General features: G+C 41.9%; 1 protein-coding gene across 1 annotated transcript in view; it reads left to right on the plus strand.

Annotated features, from left to right (window-relative positions):
• MYO3B (myosin IIIB) overlaps positions 1–23431 on the plus strand; it is a 410735-nt gene that overhangs the window by 48321 nt on the left and 338983 nt on the right. The window contains exon 7 of the mRNA XM_043573368.1: positions 2494–2639. Coding sequence (XP_043429303.1) covers positions 2494–2639 — 146 coding nt within the window. The remainder of the gene's footprint in view (positions 1–2493; positions 2640–23431) is intronic.

Below are 23431 nucleotides of genomic sequence, written 5' to 3' on the forward strand. Positions count from 1 at the left end.
CCAACATATTTGAAGATGTGGAGTTTGGGCACTAGACGCTTTTTGCTGTCTTGCTTCCCTGGCATGATCTCCCTCTAATATCCCAAGCATTTGGAGCCCATATCCTTCACTGGACATACTAGTACACGTTGTCTTAGGCCATTTAGAGTTGCCGTGGTTTGTCATTTAATTATTGTAGGTTCACTTTAAATCTTTTAATTTTTTTTTTCAACGTTTATTTATTTTTGGGACAGAGAGAGACAGAGCATGAACGGGGGAGGGGCAGAGAGAGAGGGAGACACAGAATCGGAAACAGGCTCCAGGCTCCGAGCCATCAGCCCAGAGCCCGACGCGGGGCTCGAAGTCCCGGACCGCGAGATCGTGACCTGGCTGAAGTCGGACGCTTAACCGACTGCGCCACCCAGGCGCCCCGGTTCACTTTAAATCTTAATTGACTATAACTTTTGTTGGGGAAGGACAGTCTTATTTTTCTTTCCTTCACACGAACATGTAAGAATGGTGAGCTATTTGCTCTGATTGATAGGTTTAAAATTATGTTTGTCCCACATGTTTAGAGATGTCATTTCTGAAAGGAAAGGTGTTTGAATAGCCTTCTCTGGAGATCTTTAAAAATAGTGATACTTCTCACCTGATTGGGGTGTTGAAAGTGAGGTCTTGTGGGGCAATGAAATGGCTTCTGGTCCTGAAGTTGGAATTATTTTAACTTTAGTTTGAATGCACATTTGAAAATAATGTGTAAAAAGTATGGCAGGATATTCTGTGGCAGGTAGTCTATCAGATGGGGCTGGGATCAGGCCAGGGCTGCAGGTACATGGAAAAACGTTCTTCAGTTCAGAAACCAGAAGAGAGGGTAGAGGGCAATTACAGGAGCAAAAGCATCAGGTCTCAGGCAAGACAATAGGCACGTTTGGCCTTGTAAGTCCAATTAAGTGGGTCTGAGCAGTGTGTTAATTTTCTGTCATTGCCATAGTAATATTGCACGTGTGAGGCTTAAAACAACACACGTTTATTCTCCAGGTCATTAGTCAGGTACAAGACCTACCTGGCTAAAATGAACTTCTCCATCTGGATTCTCACAGGGATCTCAGACTTAACATGTCCTAAATGGAACTCCTGCTTTCAGCTCAAACCTGCTTCTCTTCCTGTCTTCCCCGTCTCATTAAATATCAGTTCCATTCTGGAATTGCTCATATATCAAAAGCTCTGGACTTGTCCTTAATTCCTCTTTCTTATAAGCCCCAGTCAGCCAATCTGGTTGCCTCTACTTTCAAAATTATGTAATCAGTGTGATTATTTCTCACTGTGTCAATATCTGTAGTTTGGATTCTTGTAGTAGCATTTTAAACTGGTTCTGCTTTTTCCACTCATGTCCCATTTCAACGTATATCGTCAGCATAGCAACCAGAGTGATCCTGCTAACATGTTAGCCAAATATCACCCCTCTGCTCTTCACAACCAGTTGGCCCATCTCACTCAGAGTTAAAGCCAAATACTTTCTGGGGGCCTAACAGGGCAGGCAGGCCTGTCGCTCTGGCCCCTCACTGCTCTCCAGTGATGTCACTTGTCTACCTCATAGGCTGTTTGGACCTGTACATCATCAGACTCTCAAAGTTTCCCACCTGTCTGTCCATAGCCAAAGGTCATCCTTGGTTAAGAAGGCAGATTTCAGGTCAAATAGGGACGCTTGGTTCTTCCATTCTCTGGGTCAAATAGTAGGGACATCTGGTTCTTTCATTCTCTCGCCTACCCCAACCTTCTTCCAACCCCATTGTGATAGCCTCTGAGTCTGAGTAGAGGAGCTTTTCATGTTTGACTCAAAGATAGAGACTTCCTCACAAGGTTCCCTGGTCTCCAACCAGGTGACAAACCCAGGGGCATTTTCTGGTTCTGCTGCTCTTGTATCCAGTCAGGCCAGTCACTGACATAGCACCTGCTGCTGAAATACAAACCAGTTGTTGGGGTTTGAGGTGGGGGCAGATGTTCCTGGAAAAAAGGGATGGGAAGGAGTGGTTTCTATTTTAGGTTAACCACATCAGTCTTCCAGTCTTCCAACATCTTTCTGCTCAATTGGCCACACTCCTGGGGATTTTGTGCAGGTAACAAGCATCTTCGTGAACAACTGTTCCTCATTGTTGAATTCAGCAGCTGGCAGTGAGGTGAGGGATGCAGACAAAGCCTTAAGGGATGTCAGAGTGGGCTCAGTAAGGTGTCCACTCTTGTGTCTTCCCTTGCACTGTTCTTTCCTTGCACTTGTACCTAGAGGATTCAGTGTATGTTTATTGTACTGAAATGACACATTTTTAAAGGCTAACGAACATACCAGATGATAAATTAATCACACACAAATAAAGTCTAGGTAACACATACCTTATTATCTCTGGAATTCAATATCAGTGTAAATAAGGGAACTAAGAAGGGGGCTAAGATCGGCTGAGGGTCTTTTAGGACATCTGAGGTGGCAGTGGGGTTGATGTGTCTTGTTTTGTCTGATAGGTCATTGCTTGTGAGCAGCAGTATGACTCTTCCTATGACGCTCGCTGTGACGTCTGGTCCTTGGGGATCACTGCTATTGAACTGGGGGATGGAGACCCTCCCCTCTTTGACATGCATCCTGTGAAAACGCTTTTTAAGATTCCAAGGTAGGACACAAGATGGCGCTCTTGGCTTATTAGTTCTTTGTGAAAGAGTCTGGTTAAGAGGGATAATAAGTAGTTCGTAAACAATTTCTGGCCAAACCTAAGAAAGCATAATTGTAAAATGTATTTCTTTTGGGGAAAAAAAGGGGGGGAGTGGGGGAAGAAAGATGACTGTTCCTGAAAGCATATCCCAAAGAATAATAGGACTATATTGTAACCATTGCAGATTTTCAGTACTCTGATTTTTCTGAGATACTCATTTATTGTGCTTTGCACAAGAGGACTAAAAATACAATTTTGGATTAAATAATCTCTCTAAATGCTGATTTTCTCTTTTTAATTATATAATCACATCTGGTCATTCTGTTTGTTTATTGGAATCTTTCTCGAGTATTCAGGAAAATTTGGAGATAAGAAATGTGTATTATATTTTCGTATACACCCAGAGAAGCACTAAAAAACATCAGCTAAGTGAATCAGTTATAAGACTTACTCTCCATCCCCTGATTTCCATCTCAATGGGACATTGTGCTGAAAGAGGTCTGTTTGGAGGGTATTTAAATGCCAGTATATTTTCTATTGTATGTATTCATTAGGGGTTTGTACTAGAGATTTGGTTGTTTGTCTTTCATCAGAATTGGACTGCTGTTTGGCCGCTTAAGCTTCTAGTTACCGAAAAGGAAGCAATCGGGTGAGCTCTGTCCTGGCTGGGTTGCAGATTAAGAGATTTGTACCCTCCACATTTCTCTTTCAAAGGAAGGCTCTGGGCCGGCTTGGAGCTGTTTAACTACTTTAACAGTGCAAGTGTTAACCTTTCCTTATCTGCACAATCACACAGCCTTTAAAAATCTCTCCTGATTGCAATTTGCATTTCTGATTAGGTCTATTTAAATGCAGATGAAGCCTGTGGTGTTCATCATCGTAATGTTATCGTTTTATACCTAATCCAGATGTGAACCACTACCCACCATTATTCCAAAAATGATTCCCACCCAAGTCAGGATTGGTCTTTTTGCTTTTTCCAAAGTACAAACACAAGTCCAGACGATTGGAAGAACAGACAAAGCTCCTGGCTTTTAAAATTAATATAGTCTGGTGATCATTTAAAACAAAGTATGAATGCAGGACCAAAAGCACTGTTGTATGCAGTAATATGTCAGAAAATGAGAAATGGTGTCTGGGATGGTATGTGTGTATGCTTTGATTTTTTACAAATCATTAACTTTTCACCATTTATTTACTGTGGCCACATAATTTCCCAAAGATCAGAATTAAGGTGTGGCTTCTGATTAGCAAGATATATGTACTTCTGATAAGACATCATCTACTTGGGTATATATTTTTTTTCTTTTTTAAAGTATGTGTTTGTGTACAGGCCACCTGTTCAAAAATTTCATACGGTGATAAATGTGAGGCAGCTTAGAAAGTGTGTGTGTGTGTGTGTGTGTGTGTGTGTGTGTGTGTGTGTGTTTAAATAGACTGTTCATCTCCAATGACTCCTCTGGGCTTGCTTCTGTGCCTAGCAAAGTCTCTGATCTCTAATAATCTCAGTACTTCACTTCTTCCATCTTGGGAGAAGCTCCCAGACCTTTGAAATACAAATAACCAAGCTCCCTCCCCCCCACTGCCTGCTTCTGGACAGGGTGAATCCCAGGAACAGGACAATTGCTAGAAAAGGATCTTAGGGGAAACAAGGATTCTTACCCTAACATACGTTGAAGCTTTCTTTTTCTCCTTTTAATGTAATCTCCTGCCCTTTTACCATCTCTTGGTTCCTGCACAAGTGATGAATCAGATCAAACTGGGAAATGTCAACAATAGTCAGTCAGCAGATCCTCATTGAGATTCTGTGTGCTGAATACTTGCCACTGTCCCAACCTTAACAACCAACTTGACGTTCCTGTGCAGGAAGGATGGATTTTTTTTTTAAATGTAGCATATTTGCATATACTGCACAGCATCTTATACTCCCCAAGTTATTTACTTAAAAATTACCCTTTCAAGGGGTGCCTGGGTGGCTCAGTTGGTTGAGCGTCTGACTTCTGCCCAGGTCATGATCTCACCATTCATGTTCATGGGTTCGAGCCCTGCGTTGGGCTCTGTGCTGACAGCTCAGAGCCTGGATCCTGCTTCATATTCTGTCTCAGTCTCTCTCTGCCCCTCCCCTGCTGGTGTTCTGTCTCTCTCTCTCAAAAATAAACAAACATTTAAAAAAATAAAAAAAAAATTACCCTGTCAATTAGAATTATGCATTGCTGTTACGAAGTATTGTGGATTGACCAAGCAAGTATGTGTGTGTGTGTGTGTGTGTGTGTGCGCATATGTGTTCATACTATCTTAATTTTGAGTGCTAAAAATATGCATTTCCTCAGAAAAACTCTTTGATGGAGAGGGAAAAATTAAGCATTTACATATTTTAACTGGGCACTCAAATTATTTACCTGTGTGTTTCACGGGGTACTCTCTCTCTCCCTCTCTCATTTTCTCATTCTTTCAGCATTTTCTTTCCTGATGGAGAAGAGAAAGTGACAAGTAATGACAAAAATCTGTTTAATCCATTTGGCTTCTGGTTTTTTTCCTATTTGGTTATGAGTGTCTTTGCTGTTCTGGAATTCCCTCTAGTTAAACAATGAAGTCCATTTCAGAGTATTCTAGGATCCAGAACATTGTATGTGGCTTCCTTCTTTGGCCCTCCTAACTCTCCTCTTCCCTGCAACCTTCCTTACTGGAAATAAGTACCAAGTAAGGGAAGAAAAGAAGACCTTTACTGAGTCAGGGAAGATACAACTTTCACAGGTTCTGAAGGACTTAGGAAAGAATGAAGTGCTGGTTACATGTGAGATGAGAGCCTCAGGTGTCAACAGGCAGATAATTACACAGGTTCCCTGGACACTGTCAGAAAGCATGAAGCAAGACCTGCCTGGATGTGGTTGACTTGCCTGCACACAGGGCTCCTTACTTTTCCCCCCTCTGCCTCCATTTCTTCTGGAGGCACCTTCTCCTTTCTTTTGACCTTCACGTTAGAAGATGACACATGGAGTAATCGTGACCTGTCTTTGAAATGCTGCGTGACTCACAGTCTTTCCTACATTGCAAACACACAGAAATTATCTGCTGATTGTGACAGCATCCACTATTTGCAGAACCCGTCAGCATGTGTCATCTTGTCTAACGCCTTTGCTCCAAAAAAGTCACCCCTCTCTGACAGTCACTGCTCTGTCTGCTGCTATTTTTCTCTAGGAGTTAGAAGAGAGGAAAAGAATGAAAACCATTACTTTGGGCATCAGTGGATTTGACAACATCTCTCTGATGACCCTCTCCTGAGGACTCCTTTAAAATGTCAAAGGCTTATTAGAAGGATCTTGCTGATGACCTGGATATATTTTTTTCATTTAAAGAGAGATCCATTTCATAGATGTAATTGCAAGAACCCATAGAGTTAGGAGAAATATACAATTATATTTCTCTCTTGGCAACTAGGTATCTTTCCTTAGCTTGGAATCTTTGCCTCATGACCCCTTTGACCTTCATAGATGGGAGTCAGGAAGGCAGTGGGGACCAGTGTGGCTGTGTCTGTTGGACAAGGGCTAAGAGCTGTGTTGCCCGCCCATTTATTTGGGGCCAGATAGAGGCTGACTCTTGCCACACATTGCATAGTACTGCCACTTCATTCCTTGTGGATAAGTGTAGAATGTTTTCAGCTTTCCCAGCAGAAATGTCTTTGGCTGGGAGTGGATGGGCCAGAATGGCCTGAACATTCCAGTTCCTAAAGCCAGTGGTTTTCCCTTTCTAAAGAGAAGTTTCCCTGCAGTACACTGCAAAAAGGAGAACTCATGATAATTTCCAGTTCACATTTGGGCTTGCTTTTGTCACCAAACTTAGGTTGTTCCAAGCTGTACCCAAACGGTACATTAGTTTCCTAAGGCTGCCACAACAAATTACCACAAATTTGGTGGCTTAAAATAAGACAGATGTATTGTTCTAGAGACCAGAAGTCTGAAGTCAAGATGTTGGCAGAGCCACGATCCCTCTGAAGGCTCTAGAGGACAATCCCTCCTTGCCCCTTCCAAGGTCTGGTTACTTCCGGTCGTCTTTGGTTTGTGGCAGCACAACCCCAGTCTCTGCCTCCACTTTTGTGTGGCTTTCTTCCCTGTCTCTCTGTGTGTTCTTTTTTGTCTTGTCCTATAAGAACATTGTTACTGTTTTTAGAAAAACCCGTCCTATGGGGCGCCTGGGTGGCGCAGTCGGTTAAGCGTCCGACTTCAGCCAGGTCACGATCTCGCGGTCCGTGAGTTCGAGCCCCGCGTCAGGCTCTGGGCTGATGGCTCAGAGCCTGGAGCCTGTTTCCGATTCTGTGTCTCCCTCTCTCTCTGCCCCTCCCCCGTTCATGCTCTGTCTCTCTCTGTCCCAAAAAAATAAATAAACGTTGAAAAAAAAAATTAAAAAAAAAAAAAAGAAAAACCCGTCCTAATCCAGAATGATCTCATCTCAAGATCCTTAATTACGTCTGCAAAAGCCCCTTATCTCAAATGAGATCACATTCTCAGGTTCCAAGTGGACATATCTTCTGGGGGCCACAGTTCAACCTGCTATACCATCAACTTTCATGTTTTCTAAATTCCCTGAGAAACTAATTTGGGGCAGAATACAGGATAGCTAGCTAAATGATGATGGAAAAATAATAATAGCTTAGATTTATTGATTGCTAACTGTGCGGCAGGCACAGTGCTGTGTGTTTCCCAAATATAAATGCATCAATGCAATGACCCTGAGGTGGATTCTATCACCACCCTTTTTTCTGGAGGAGAAAACTAGAAGCCCTTGGTTATGCACCTATGGAGGAAAATGGTTTGAATCTGAGAACTTTGACTCCAAAGCCCATATGTTTTGCAGCTATAGTTGACCATTGGACAGCATGGGGGTTAGTGGTATCAACCCCTCCACGCAGTTGAAAATCTGTGTTTAACTTTTGAGTCTCCCAAAATGTGACTACTAATAGCCTACTTCTGACTGGAAGCCTTACAGATAACATAAATAGTTGATGAACACATATTCTATATGTTATATGTATTATATATTATATTTTTTTCACATGTTTAAGAACTTATTTGAATTCCAGCTAGTTAACATACAGGGTAATATTAGATTCAGTTGTAAAATATAGTGATTAAATACTTACATACAACACCCAGTGCTCATCTGAACAAGTGTCCTGCTTCATACCTATCACCCATTTAGCCCATCCCCTTCCCACCTCTCTTCATTTATTCTCTGTAGTTAACAAGTCTGTCTCTCCTTTTTCTTTCTGCATGTAATCCCTTGTTTTCTTTCTTTTTTAAAAAAATTTTATTGTTATTTTTTAATATGAAATTTATTGTCAAATTGGCACCTGTTGGGATGAGCACTGGGTGTTGTATGGAAACCAATTTGACAATATATATCGTATTCTTACACTAAATTAAACAAGAGAAAAGAAAATGTTATTAAGAAAACCAAGGAAGAGAAAGTACATTTACAGTACTGAACTGTGTTTATCAAAGAAAATCTGCATGTAAGTAGACACATGCAGTTCAAACCCATGTTGTTCAAGGATCAACTATACATTGAAAAGTTAAAGCCCCTCTTCAGTTATATTTATTTGTCAATGAATTATGAATTAAGCACTAAGGGGACTGGAGTATACAGAAATAAATAGGACATCTCAGTCTTTAAGAAGCTTATAATCCAGCATCCTTCTTCCTGCTCCCAATTTAAACGGACACTATAAACCTGAGAGAATCTTATTAACATCAGCGATTGTGTCAGCCACAGAACCGAAGAATAGAAATCAAAAGTGTCATCACAGGTGAATATAGGTCTTGCTTGGCTCATTGATTTATATATGACCCCAAAACCAAAAATCCCTTCCTTTTCCAAACTCCCTTTTGAGCAGCTGCCTTCTAGTTCCTAATTTGGAACTTAAGTGTTTGAACTAAAGAATTGTAGAACATATGTTACATAAAACTGGAGAGGCATTTCAGGTTATGATTATTGTACCCAGAAGTTCCTGTCCCATCCTACCCTTCTTGGAAAACTTGCGTCTGCCACATCAGGGCTATTTCTGGTATAGCCAGAATCTCCTCCCCCTTCACCTTCCTCTTATTTTTTTGATTGGAAAAGCTCACTTTGGTTCTGGGGTAAATAGAAATCTGTTTCTGGCATCCTCTTGTGCATTCTCTCATGGAAACTATTTTAAATGGTTATTTAAGAGGAGGCAATGTAACACCTAAAGTTCTCACTTTGGGTGCGTTATTAGACTCTTGTGGCCAACTAGAGTTTTATGGTCGAGTCTGAGGACTTAGCCTGTCTCTAGAACTTTATGCTTATGGGAAAAAAGCTTTCCAAGCTCTGAACTACCCATTCACAGAAATGTTTTGGAACAGTCTGTTGGGTATTTGGGGATGGCTATGCCCTTTAACCTAGGACATCTCTAACTGTTCACTTTGAATTAGGCTTGTTTTGAGTGCTTGAGTTGTAAGGCAGGGTTTGTTTTTTTTTTTTTTTTCCTCTCTCAAGAAGAACAGTTTTCCTGTGCTTTCCTTATTCATTGTCAAAGGTGAAAATGGCAGAAGTTGGATAGTAAAGAAAAGAGGAACAAGGAGGAAAAATCAAAAAAGATACTCTCAGGGTTCTTGAATGATGTGGGTGGTGCGCTTAGAAAGGGTAAGTTGAAACATTTGTGAGTTTAATTGAAAGGTTTCTTCAGGGACCCAATGCCTACCATTGACTCTTGTTCTGAAACAGAATCCTTGCACTGAATTTTCATCAAATTGCATCTGCATTTCTATCATTTTTTAAAGGTAAAGATTCTTTGTATTCTGACTTTACTAATTCAGGAACCAAATTGTTCCTACATGGGAAGCCTGCTCCTCAGCTGTGAGAGGATGCAGAGGCAGCAGGGAGCCCTGAGTCACCAGTAATTGTCTTACTATTACAGAATTGTCACAGGACATTTTCCCTTAGGGCTGTGAAATATATGGAAAAGAAATTAAAACTAAACTATTGTTGTTGAAGTGTAATGAGTGAGGGGGTTGGGTGTTTAATGGCACAGTAAGGCTAGATCTGCCCCCGGGGAATTTTGGTTTCTCTTCACCAACCCAGGTCGCTTAGCTATTGGCCTTTTGAGCAAAGAACCCTCACAATCCCAGCTTCCCTCATAAAGCAAGAAGAGCTAGAAGAATTAGCATCATTTAGCATTTATTGAGTTCCTAACAGGAAAAAAAAAAGTTTTGAAATACTCCAGTAGAAAAACAATAGTCTTTTATGAATGTTTTTCTTTCTTTGGGAGATTTCTAGTCCCATTTTTAAGGGGATTGTGGTCCCTATTCCTCAGGATGCTTTAGGGGTGCCCCTTCTCTCCCTGGAGTAGCCTCTTCATTTCCTTGGGAACACAGTAGCTGGAGGCAGCTGGAAGAAATGCCCCAGAAGGCCTCCACCCTGTGGAACATGTTTCTGAACTCTTTTTTAATTTGAGTTGAGCAGCTGGGGCTGTTAGTTCCTGTGGAGGTGCAGCTTGCTGCCCCCTGAATCCTGGCAGGCAGGAAGAGTTCAGCTTTGCAGGTTTTCATTTGGGGATCAGGTGGCAAAGGAGGAGTGTGCCTTCAGGGACTGCCTGCCACTCCCCATCCATGTTGAGTAAGAAGCCCATCCTGAGAGAAGGGAAAGGCCAGAGAATGAGACGTGTTAATTTACAGCACTACCTGTGCTTTTCCCCTCATTACCCTGATTTCATTATTTTGGCACCACTCACTTTGGCTAATTCCAACTTAGCTCCTAAATGATGGCGAGATGGGCAAAGAGGAGAGACAACGAAACAGAGCTCTAAATAGTACCAAAGGGTTTGAAATACCCTAGTTTCCTCTTGATTCCAGAAAAAAACGGGGGAGTAAAGGTGAGGAATATTTATAAACTGCTTTCATAGGTTGGCATAGTGGGGCAACACAAGGATGAAGAGAGGTAAGGTGGTAGTCTGGAGGAAGGCTTTTCATAGCTGAAGCTATCCATTCTGGGAGAATCCTAGAGTCAGATGAAACTAGTGAAAGAAAATAGAGTGTAGTGGTTAAGCATTGGTGTATCCGTTATCTACTGGTAAGTAGCAAAACACCCCCAAACTTAGTTGCTTAAAACCATAATCATTTATTATTTTTCACGACTCTGTTGGGTCTCAGGGTGGTTCTGTGGATCTTGGCTGGGCTCACTCATGCATCTGTGGTCAGCTGGGGATTTGGCTGGGGGCTGGCTGGTCTAGGATGACGTTGGCTAGGATGACTTGGCTCTGTTCCATGTGGTTTCTCATCCCCTGGTAGGCTAGCCGGGGCTGGTCTCACATTGGTGACAGGGTTCCAAGCATAGATACAGAAAGGGGTAGAAAACTGGTCTATTTCTGCAATCAGTTTACCACAGCTGAGTGTTCTACAGTCAGTCTCTGTGGGTTTAAATACTACCATTACTACCTTTAAGCTGTATCAACTTGATGAAGTTACTTAATGTCTGTGCTTTAGCTTCACCCTCTAAAATGGAGATGTGAAAACTATCAGTTTCACAGAATTGTTGTGAGCAGGGAATCAATGTAAAGTGCTCAGAACAGTTCATAGTAAACAATTGATTTTTGCTGGTTGCTAACAAAGAAAAAAAATCCCAAAAAAGCACTTTGCTTTCCCGTGTAGCTCAAGAATTAAAAATTTCTACTCAAAAGAGCTACCCATGAGATCAATCATTTGGAAGTTTAGCTAAGTGATTGAATGATGATTGTATGGGGAATTGAGAGAGAATCAAGACTGATTTTCAGTAAATCCTTGCTACTACTACTGTATCTGTTTGAAGGACTCTGCCATGAATATTCATGGTCACAACTTCTTTGTTAATAGACACACTCCTAAGAGATAAGGACCCTCCTCTTGCCCCCATACAAACCCATGAGTATATGACAGGAACTGCCCATTTGGAAGCAGAGCTGGCCCTAGTCCCAACTCCCAGTGTGTCTACAGTGAGTCGGGTGATGCTGTCATTCTCTGAAGAGAACTGGGGCCACAGTGTCTTTCCTTTCCCATCAGTTCCATCTTTGTGGTGACTTTGCTTGGTGGATGAATTGTATGATCGGGGGTTGTTTGCCTCCTTCTACAGGGTCCCTTTAGCCTCCTTGATAGGTACAAACTTCTTCCGGGTTCTGGAAATGTTTTGTCCCCAGGTAAAGGGACAGGAATAGGAGTTCTATGCAGAGGGCACTGACTCTGGATCGGGTTCCATTTTACTTCCATTTTTTTCCACCATAGAGAATGACTTTTTTCTAGCCCAGCCTGGAAAGGCTAAAAACATTGGCAAATGGAGACAGAAACTCAAACCAGTCAAGGGGATTGTAAGGAGAGCACTTAGTTGTTTCAGATGAGTTCAGGTTTCTTGGCTGGGACGAGTGATACCCCAGGTACCGAGAGAATATACAGGTAAGACTGCTGACCCACTGTCAGTAATCTTGGAAGAATTCTGCAGCATAAGAACAGTGTTTGAGGAGTGGAAAAGGGAGGATATGCTACAATTCTTCAAAAAAGAGAAGAAGGCAGAATCTGCAAATTACTACCTGGTGAGCTTGACTTTATGGGCTAATTACTAATATTCTTTTTTTTTTTCATTGAATGATTTGTGAATTCTTAGAAGAAAAAGTGGTGATCATTAGAAATTAGCATGGGTTCACTAAAAGTAAGTCATGTCAGATTAGTTTCCTTATTTGGCATTATTGAAAGGCTGCTACAAAAGGGGGATTGTTTTAGACATAATATATTTGTAATTTTGCCTTTAGGTAAAATCTGTTGTGATATCTTTGTGGCTAAAGTGGAGAAGGTAGGCTGGAGAATGGTGGTAGTGATGGATCGTACCCAAGAAAGGTTGTATTAAGGAATGCTGGGTAATGGTGTCGATGTCAATATGGCAGAGGAAGTCCTGGAGGCCTTGGGCAGGGCTCTGCTGATCACCCTACCTGTTGAATGTTTTAAAATTTGTAATGAGTTGGAGGACATTGGTAGCCTGTTGTTCACATAAATGAAGGGTAGCTGGTATGTGGGATGACAGACTTGGAACTCCAAAAGATCTCAGTTGTCAAGAGCAATGGGGGTTTCTAGCAAGCAACTCAGAAACCCTGGTGAGCTCTACAGACTGACAGCCATGGCCTTATAACCCACAAGGGGAAAATGAATTTAATTGTGGCTGTAAGCCCAAGGAGTCAAACAGGAAGATAATCATGTGTGGTTAATATGAGGTTTAATAAACAGAACAAATACCACCCCACCCCCACATTGGTTCTGTCCCAGTCAGAGCCCTTTTGGAATGATGGCTTCATTCTGGGCACCACACTCAAACTCTGCTTCAGGAGAGTCTTATCTAGGCAGAACTCTAACTGGCCTGAAGCTAGCATTTCAAATGGGGATTTGGACACTTGGGTGCTATTTCTGCTTCTACTCTTTCACCAGTCCATCATTTCAACTCTCAGAGGGGCAGAAATGGCACCACCTGTAAGCAGAATGTTTTGCACTCAGATAACTGGGCCTATGTAAACTATTTTCTTCGGCTTCCTCCCTGTGTTTCGAAGGGGCTCAGTAGAGAGGGATGTGAGTAGTCACCCAACTGTAGGGCCAGGGCTGTTCTCTACAGCAATGACTCTCACGCAGCACAGGGTTCTTAGTTTTAGCTATAGGTTAGAATCCCATGGGAGTTTTTAAAAAAATACCAGCCCCTGGACACCACCCCCAGAGATTCCAGTGTAATTGATGTGGGGTCATGTGAAGCATTTATAAAAATATATATTTAATTTACACAAATACATGTTTGTAATAACATGCATATTGCTTTATATTTCACAGTTTCCCCAGATGATTCTAAGATCAATTTTTAAAAATTTATTGTTATTACTATTAGTATTATTATTATTATTACTAGAATTCAGGTTAGTTAAAATACAGTGTAGTATTGGTTTCAGGAGTAGATCCCAATAACTCAACACTTCCATATAACACACAGTGCTCATCCCAACAAGTGCCGTCCTCCTTTTTTTTTTTTTTTTAATGTTTATTTATTTATTTTGAAGGAGAGCACAAACAGGCGAAGGGCAGACAGAGAGGGAGACAGAGAATCCAAAGCAGGCTCCAGGCTCTGAGCTGTCAGCACAGAGGCTGTTGCAGGGCTCAAACTCACAAACTGAGATCATGATCAGAGCCCAAATTGCTTAACTGACCAAGCCAACTGGGCACTCTGAGCCCCAACAAGTGCCCTACTTAATGGTCATTACCCGTTTAGCCCATCCTTCCACCCAACTCCTTTTATCAACCCTCAGTTTGTTCTCTGTCATTAAGAGTCCCTAAAGTGATTACATTTTTTTAAATGTTTATTTATTTTGAGAGAGAGAGAGCAAGTGAGAGGGCACAAGTTGGGAAGGGGCAGCAAGAGAGAGAGAGAGAATCCTAAAGAGAATTCTAAAAGTGCAGAGCCTCATGTGGGGTTTGAACTCATGAACCAGGAGATCATGACTTAAGCTGAAGTTGGACACTCATCTGACCCAGCCACCCAGATACCCCAAGTAGTGTATTTTTAATTTTTTAGGAACATCCATACTGTTTTCCAGAGTGGCTGCACCAGTTTGCATTCCCATGAACAGTGCAGAAATGTTCCCCTTTCTCCACATCCTTGCCAACATCTGTTGTTTCCTGAGTTGTTAATTTTATCCATTCTGACAGGTGTGAGGTGGCACCTCATTGTGGTTTTGATTTGTGTTTCCCTGATGATGATTGATGTTGAGCATCTTTTCATGTGTCTGTTAGCCATCTGGATGTCTTCTTTGGAAAACTGTCTATTCATGTCATCTGCCCATTGCTTCACTGAATTCTTTGTTGTTTTTGTTTGTTTTTAATATTTATTTTTGTGAGAGAGAGAGAGTGCGTGTGCAAGTGGGGGTGGGGCAGAGAGAGGGGGGACAGAGGACCTGAAGTGGGCTCTGTGCTGACAGCAGACAGCCCAATGCTAGACTGGAACTCACAAACTGTGAGATCATGAGCTGAGCTGAAGTCAGACGCTTAACCACCCAGGCACCCCTGGATTATATCATATCATCTGCAAAGAGTGAAAGTTTGACTTCTTCCAGATTGCCCAGTTTGTTGGCATATAATTTTTCATAATATTCTTTTATAATTATTTGTATTTCTTTGGTGTTGGTTGTGATCTCTCCTCTTTCATTTGTGATTTTATCTATTGCATCCTCTCTCTTTTTGAGAAGTCTGGCTAGGGATTTATCAACTTTGTTTATTCTTTCAAAGAAGCAGCATTTAATTTCATTGATCTGTTTTACTGTTTTTTGTTTTTGTTTTGTTTCTATAACACTTATTTCTGCTCTAATCTTTATTATTTCCCTTCTTCTGCTGGCTTTAGGCTTTATTTGCTGTTCCTTTTCTAGTTCCTTCAGGTGTGAGGTTAGGTTGTATGTTTGGGACTTTTCTTGCTTGTTGAGATAGGTCTGAATTACAACGTACTTTCCTCTTTGTGGCATCCCAAAGGGTTTGGACTGTTGTATTTTCATTTTCATTTGCTTCCATGTATTTTTTGTTTCTTCTTTTATTTCCTGGCTAATCCACTCATTCTTTAGTAGGATGTTCTTTAACCTCCATGTATTTGAGGGGTTTCCAAATTTTTCTTGTGGTTGATTTCAAGTTTCCTAGCATTGTGATCTGAAAATATGCATAGTATGATCTCAGTCTTTTTGTACCTGTTGGGGACTAATGTGTAACCCAGTATGTGATCTATTCTGGAGAATGTTCCACGTGCACTTGAGAAGAATGTGTGTTCTGCTGCTTTGCAATGAAATGTTCTGAATATGTCTGTTAAGTCCATCTGGTCCAGTGTGCCTTTCAAAGCATTGTTCCCTTGTTGATTTTTTGCTTAGATGATCTGTCCATTGTTGTAAGTGGGGTATTAAAGTCCCCTATCATTAAGGTTTTATTATCATTGAGTTTCTTTATGTTTGTTATTAATTGATTTATATATTTGGGTGCTTGCAATCTGGGGGCATAAATATGATTGTTAGATCTTCTTGATGGATAATATACAATTAATTATTGTATATACAATGGATGGATATACAATTAATTATTGTATAATGCCCTTCTTCATCTTTTGTTGTGGTCATTGTTTTAAAGTATAGTTTGTCTGATATAAGTATGGCTACTCCAGCTCTCTTTTGACATCCATTAGTATGATAGAGGGTTCTCCATCCCCTCACTTCAATCTGCAGGTATCTTTAGGTCTAAAATGAATCTATTGTAGGCAGCATATAGATGGGTCTTGTTTTTTAAATCTATTCTGGTACCGTATGTCTTTTGATTGGAGCATTTAGTCCATTTACATTCAGAGTGATTATTGAAAGATACAGATTGAGTGCCATAGTGTTACCTGTAGAGTTGGTGTTTCTGGTGATGTTCTCTGGTCCTTTGTAGTCTTTGGTGCTTTAGTCTTCTTTTTCTTTTTTCTCCACTCAGAGAGGCACCCTTAAAATTTCTTGCAGGGCTTGTTCAGTGGTCATGAACTTTTTAGTTTTTGTGTGGGAAACTCTTTATCCCTTCTTCTATTCTGAATGACAGCCCTGCTGGATAAAGAATTCTTGGCCGCATATTTTTCCCATTCAGCGCATTGAATATTTCCTGCCACTCCCTTCTGGCCTGCCATGTTTCAGTGGACAGGTCTGCTGCTAACCTTATGTGTCTACTTTTGTAGGGTAAGGACCTTTTATCCCTAGCGGCTTTCAGAATTCTCTCTTTATTTTTGTATTTTGCAAGTTTCACTATGATATATCATGGTGTTTACCTGTTTTTCTTGATTTTGAGGGGAGTTCTCTGTGCCTCTTGGACTTGAATGCCTGTTTCCTTCCCCACATTAGGGAAGTTCTCAGCGGTAATTTGTTCAAATAAACCTTCTGCTCCCTTTTTTACTCTTCTTCTTCTGGGACTCCTATGATATAGACATTGTTTCGTTTTTTAAATTTATTTTATTTTTTTAATGTTTATTTTTGAGGGAGAGAGAGAGACAGAGTATGAGTGGGGGAGGGGCAGAGAGAGAGGGAGACCGAATCTAAAGTAGGCTCCAAGCTCTGAGCTGTCAGCACAGAGCCTGACATGGGGCTTGACCTCACAAACTGTGAGATCATGACCTGAGCTGAAGTCAGATGCTTAACTGACTGAGCCACCCAGGTGCCCCTGGACATTGTTTCATTTTATCGAATCACTAAGTTCTGTAAGTCTCCCCTCATGATCTAATAATTTCCTCTCCCTCTTTTTTTCAGCTTAATTATTTTCCCTAATTTTATCTTCTATATCATCAATTTTCTCCTCTGCTTCTTCCATCTTCACTGTCACTGTATCTAGCTTATTTTTCATCCCAGTTATACCATTTTTTAATTCATCCTGACTGGTTCTTAGGTCTCCTATCTCTGTAGCAAGAGTTTTTCTGCTGTCTTCTATGCTTTTTTCAAGCTCAGCTATTAGTCTTATGAGTGTTATTCTAAATTCTTGTTCAGGTATATTATTTATATCTGTTTTGAGCAATTCTCTGGCTGTGATTTCTTCTTGAACTTTCTTTTGGGGAGAATTCCTCCCTCTTGTCATTTTGGCCAAGTTTCTGTCTTTTGCATGTTTTAAAAGCTTGTTATGTTTCCTGCACCTGAGAGTACTGCTATATTAAGAAGGGGTCATACATGGTCCAGGGCCTGGAACTTCAGGAAGTGTTTTTGGTGTATGCTGTGTGCACTCTGCTGCTGCATTTTGGCTGCTCTTTCCCACTGGTCAGTCCCCTGCAGAGTTCCTCCTTGCTTGCAGTGGGGAGTGTTTGGAACTTCAACTAGGTGTGCTTTGGTTTGTTTGTTGAAGTAAGCCTCATACCTGCCATGCTAGCTCCCTCCAGCTGTGGAGATCCTTCTGCCATTGTGCAGATTGATTTCCTGGGTATTCCAAATAATCTGACCTCATCTATCTATGTTTGAGGGACAAGGAAAGCCTGGAGTCCCCCTACTTCTCTACCATCTTAACTCTTCCCCGCTAAGATCAATTTTTTTTTTTTTACATTTTATTTTTAATTAATCTCTCCATCCAACACGGGGCTTGAACTCACAATTCCAAGATCAAGAGTTGCATGCTCCACTGACTGAAACAGCCAGATGCCCCTCCCCAGATGATTCTAAAGTGCAACCAACGTTGAGAAAAACCCTGCCCCCAAATAACCATTAGACTGTTGTTTGTTTATTTATATTTCAAAAATATATTTGCTGGTGGGAATTCTGGTGCCTGCCTTTGCCATTCCCACTCTGGTTGAAATTGAGAAATGACAGATGATACAAATGAGAACATATTGCACGTTATGAAGAATGTAAAGGTAGAAAAGAGAATTCCAGCAGAATAGTCAACCATGACTGCTTTGGACTGAATTGTAGTGTGTCTCCCACAAAAAGTACCTTGAAGTCTTAACCCCCCTACTCCCTAAGAATGTGGCCTTATTTGGAAAATGGGCTCACTGCAAATGTATGTGTTAAGTTAAAATGAGATCATATTCGAGCAGAGTGGGCCCTTCATCTAATATGACTGGCATCCTTCTGTGAAGAGGGAAATTTGTGACATACAGAGACACATGTGACAGTGTGACAACAGAGACACAGGAAGACAGCAGCACTGCCACAAGTTGAGGAATGCCTGGGCCACCAGAAGTGGGAAGAAGCAAGGAAAGATCCTTGCCTAGAGGCTTCAGAACGAGTATGTTCCTGCTAACACTTTGATTTTGGACTTATGACCTCTAGAACTGTGAGAGAATGAATTTCTATTGTTTTAAGCCATCTAATTTGTCGTACTTTGTTATGACAGCGCTAGGAAACAAATACAGTGACTTTATTTAGTTTTGAGTCTGTTGCTCCTGGAGCACTGCCAGAGGCATGATTACAGGTGGGAGAGTTGGAGGTGGAAGGGAGGTGCTCTGCCTAGGAGAGTCCTGGGGGTTGGGCAGACTGCCACCCCATCAACTCCTAGGCGGTGTTTCTGTAGAAATGAAGACCTGCTTACATAATGTGCCTAGCAGGACTTAGTCTGCTTTTAGACAGGATGTAGGCACATGAGAGGTTCCTCTTCTCCCTTGTTTTGTACCACTGAGCCAAGAACTCCTGTCCTCATCCAGACCTGCCTGGGCAGGAAAGACTCCTTTCCCTCCGCAGTGTTCAGCGTGGAAAGAGCTCTGCATTTTCTCTCTGAGTTCTCCCTGGATTTGGGACTTCTGGAATGGAGTGTGGAATGAAAGGAGTTGATTCTTAACTGCCATCGGTTTTTCTGTTGCAGAACAACGGAGACTGCTTGGTAGAAGTAGTACTTGGGTATTGAGGAGCAGCTGTGGTGGCCAGCTGAGACAGGTGCCATGGTTTGAGGGAGATTTCCCAGAAAATCCAGGTGTCCACCTAGGCAGGGCCAAACACTGTGGAGTATAATCCAAGGAGCAGTAGTACCATCTGCTTCTTGTGTCTCGAAGGGCCTTCATACCTGCACAGAGAGCAAGTGGGCATCTCAGGATTAGGCTTCATACTGGTTTGAGATATGGGCATTGATCTCCACCAGGCCTCACCCAGGTTTTGTTATTTAGCTTTACACAAAGCATGTGGCCAGGTGTACTGTGGTGGGGATGGGGGGGGGGGGGCGGTTTCCTGCTGGACCTTGCTGCCTTACTGCTTCTGTATCTGAACCCTCAGCTCCCACTTAACTTTGGCCTTGTATTCTTGTAAATCTTAGCTGTGCTCTCTGGACTCCCGATCACCTCCTCCCACTCTTTTTATGCCACATATCTCTTGGGCTGGCAGCTCCTGCATGCATGCTATATTACTCATCAGTCTTGGTGGGTATGGCCTCTTCTGGCTGCCCTTACCCTGCAGTCCACACCTAGCTCTCATGAAAGAATCCCCTTCTTGCCTTCTTCCTTCCAGAAGACTGAGGGAATGGGAAGCATAGTACCCGAAGAGGTGAGGAGGTGTTTGGAATTAGTCATCTCTAGGCTACCATGTCATAGGGAGCCTGGCTGATTTGGAAATTTTTTGAAGCCACTCAGCATCTACATAATAATACTGCTTTATATTTATATAGATATATATTTAGGTTTCTAATGTCTCAACCTCAAAATAGCAAGGTCTGAGCTGCACATCCCCTGTGTTAACTTCATATTGTAGCTATAATAAATTATTACAAATTTAGTGGTTTAAAACAACACAAGTTTATTATCTTAGAGTTTTGAAAGAGGTCTGAACTGGGTCTCACTGGGCTAAAATCAAGGAGTCGTCAGGGCTGAGTTCCATTGTGGAGGCTCTAGGGGAAAATCCATTTTCTTGTCTATTCCAGCTTTTGGAGGCTCCCCACATTCCTTGGCTCATGTCTCCTTCCTCTGTCCTCAAAGTCAGCAGTGGCCTTTCTCACATTTCATCACTCTGACACTGACTATTCTGTCCCCCTTCTCCCCATGTAAGGATACTTACTGGTGGTAATCCAGGGTAATCTTCCTATCTTCAGGTCAGCTGATTAGCAACTGTAATCCCATCTGCAGCCTTAATTGTGCTTTGCCATGTAACCTAACATATTTACAGATTCTGAGGATTAGGACATGGACGTTTTGGGGGTCCATTATTCTGCCTACAGAACACCCAAAGTATTGCCCAGAAATTCTTAGAAATCGTAAGAGTGTGTTCCATTTGTGCCCACAGCCAGTTTGAGGTACCATCATTATGTGGCATCTGCCCTCTTATTTCTTTCCTGTCTGGCTCTTCTTTGCCCTTTTACCTGTTGCCCACTTAGTCACCATCAGAACACCACTGTTTGTGGGGCTGCTGGTTCTGGTTATTCCCAAAGTCTCCGGTTTCAGGATGCCAAAGCGCTGGGTTTCTACTCCGAAGAAGGGAAGTAATCCCTTTTGTCAGCTCTGAGTCCCACTCTGTCAGTTGGGTCCCTAAGCAATTCTGCTTGTGCCCAGAGCCTCCCAATTTTGGTTGGCTCCTGACACTCCTCTCTTTACAGAGTAGCATCAAATCCCTCCAGAAAGGCTGTTCCTTCTATTTTTGTCCTCAGGCCAGGGAGCCAGAGAGGAAATAAACACATACCACTTCCTCCACTTTCTTCCACACTTCCCCTGCCCTAGACCTGACCGTCTTGGCCTCATCAGTTACTTATATACTCATCCACATCAACACACACTTGAGGGAGAAGAGGAATAAAGGAGGAGTACCGACTGTTCCAGTGGTCTCCAATATGGGAGGATACAAAACAAGACATCAGGGTGCAGACAGAAAATACTAGGACTTTTATATCTGCTTGTTTTGTATCTAAAAAACAAGAAACAAATATGCTTTCCTGTTGCCATGTGTAAAGTTAAACACTAGTGCCTTCACTCAGTCTAAACATTGGATGATTTTGTCTGATCTGCAGATGAATCATGAGGGAGCTCGATAGCCAAGGGGCTGAGTGGGTTCAATTTGTGGGTTCAATTTTTGGATTCCTGGAAAGCACCGAAGTAAAAGGTGCCTTGTTACGTGGTTACATGGCAGATGCCATCGAGTTTCAGCTGACTAGATCTTTACAAAGTGGACAAGTGGCTTTAAAAGTTTTCTTCAAAGAAACCTTGGATTGAATCTAATTCCAGTGAAAGCACAAGTGAGCAACAGAAAACAAACGGCTGAGACCATGGCAACTGTTCTCCTAGGACAAGCTCTTCATCAGCCACATCAGGCTGCAAACAATGACAGGCTCCTCACGTTTGCCAGGAAATCATTTTTAAAAACCCAGAATTACCATGCAGACCACCTGAACTATGGATTTATGTTAACTGCTGTTAGCGCTGTTAATGAGGCACATCTGCCCCAACGTTCATCATGCAGGAAGTTATTAGTACGACACCATCAAACCTCTGTAGTCTTAACTGCCGAATGATTTGGGTACTGTTAAAGAACATTATTTATTTCGTCTTATTCATTTTTAAATTTAGTAACACTTGTACACAACTGATAAGAAAGGAAATTGTTATCAGAGGGTGTGCTCAAACATTTCTTATGGGTAAAATGTATTATCAAAACAATTGGGAGACCCAATTTTGCAACTTTGGACCCCATTTCAGCCACATTAAATAGTTCTTTTGCAATCATTTGTCCTTTCACAATGTACATTTACTGTCTTATACATGATTTCTTTGACTCCACTACAGCTCTGATAGGTAGGGGTTTGTTATTTTAGAGTTGAGCACTGAGGACTCAAAAGAGGTATGGTTTGGTTTGTTTCAAGACATATAGTTAATAAAAACTAGTAAGTGGCAGAGGGTGAGCTTCAAAGAGTCTGTAAACTCTCCAAGAGTGAATGCAAAACAGACCATTTTTAGGAACATGGTTGCATTATGGGTTGAATTACATTCCTCAAAAAAGATATATTGAAGTCCTAATCCTCAGTATCTGAGAATGTGACCTTGACAAGGATAATTAAGTTGAAATGAGATTGTTAGGGTAGGCTCTAATCCAATATTATTGGTGCCTTATAAAAAGGGGGTTGATTTGGACTCAGACACATACAGTGTGAGACGTGGAGAGAACACCATGTGAAGATTGCAGTTATGCTGCGAAGCAAAGGAACACCTGCGGCTGCCACAAGCTGATAGAGGCAAGGAAGAATCCTTGCCCTACAGGTTTCAGAGGGTACATGCCCCTACTGACACCTTGACTTTGGACTTCTAGCCTCCAGAACTGTGACACAAGAAATTTCTGTTGTTCCAAGCCATCCAGTTTGTGGTACTTTGTTATGGCAGACCTAGAAAACTAACACAATGGCTTATAGCTCTGAAAGAGGTCCGGGACCCAAAAACATTTAAAATCACTGTTAAAATCCAATACAGCCACAAGCAGAGGAAGAAGCCCAGAGTCTGGGAGTGGATTTTCTTAGGTGATATGGCTAATTAAGAGAGATACACAGCTGAGTCCCACACATTCTGACTCCTAGGTTCAGCTTCAGTGGCAGGAGGGCTCAATGTGGGGAAATTGGCCTGTATCCTTACCAGATTTGGTGTCAGTCCTGCCTTAGTGGTCCACCGTGGTCTGGCACAGCTCACCATTCTTCCAATGACTTTTTTTTTTTTTTTCAGAGAGAGCACAAGCAGGGGAGAGGGGAAAGGGAGAGAGAGAGAGAGAGAGGGAAAGAAAGAGAGAGATGGGAGGGAGGGATCTTAAGCAGGTTCCACACTCAATGTGGAGCCCAACATGGGCCTCAGTTCCACAACCCTGAGATCATGGCCTGAGCTGAAATCAAGAGTCGGATGCTCAACTGACTGAGCCACTCAGGTGCCCCTCTTCCAATAACTTTAAAGGAACAAATGGAAAGTGTGTTGCATCTTTGCCTTGATGATGATGCACCTCCCTGTAGATCATAGTCCTTCTTCTGCCCCCACCCTTCACTTTCTTCCCAAAGTTCATATGTTGGCACTTCTGTGTCTATTAAGAAAGAAGAAAAAACCCAACTATAACTGTATATATATCAAGATGGAAAGAGTTCATTGACTTGGTGAGGATACATGCTCCACCTGGAAAATGGCTGAAAAAAAATAATGCACCTGGCACAAAATTATAAGTAAATAAAGAATGACCCCAGGGTAACAAAGTTTGCCAAATGAGTCTGGCAAAAGGTAAGAGCTTCCTAATTAAAACTATTTCAGGTCTTTAGGAGCATGTGTGTGAATAGTGA

This window comes from Prionailurus bengalensis, chromosome C1 (genome assembly GCF_016509475.1).
Source record: "Prionailurus bengalensis isolate Pbe53 chromosome C1, Fcat_Pben_1.1_paternal_pri, whole genome shotgun sequence".
NCBI lineage: Eukaryota > Metazoa > Chordata > Mammalia > Carnivora > Felidae > Prionailurus > Prionailurus bengalensis.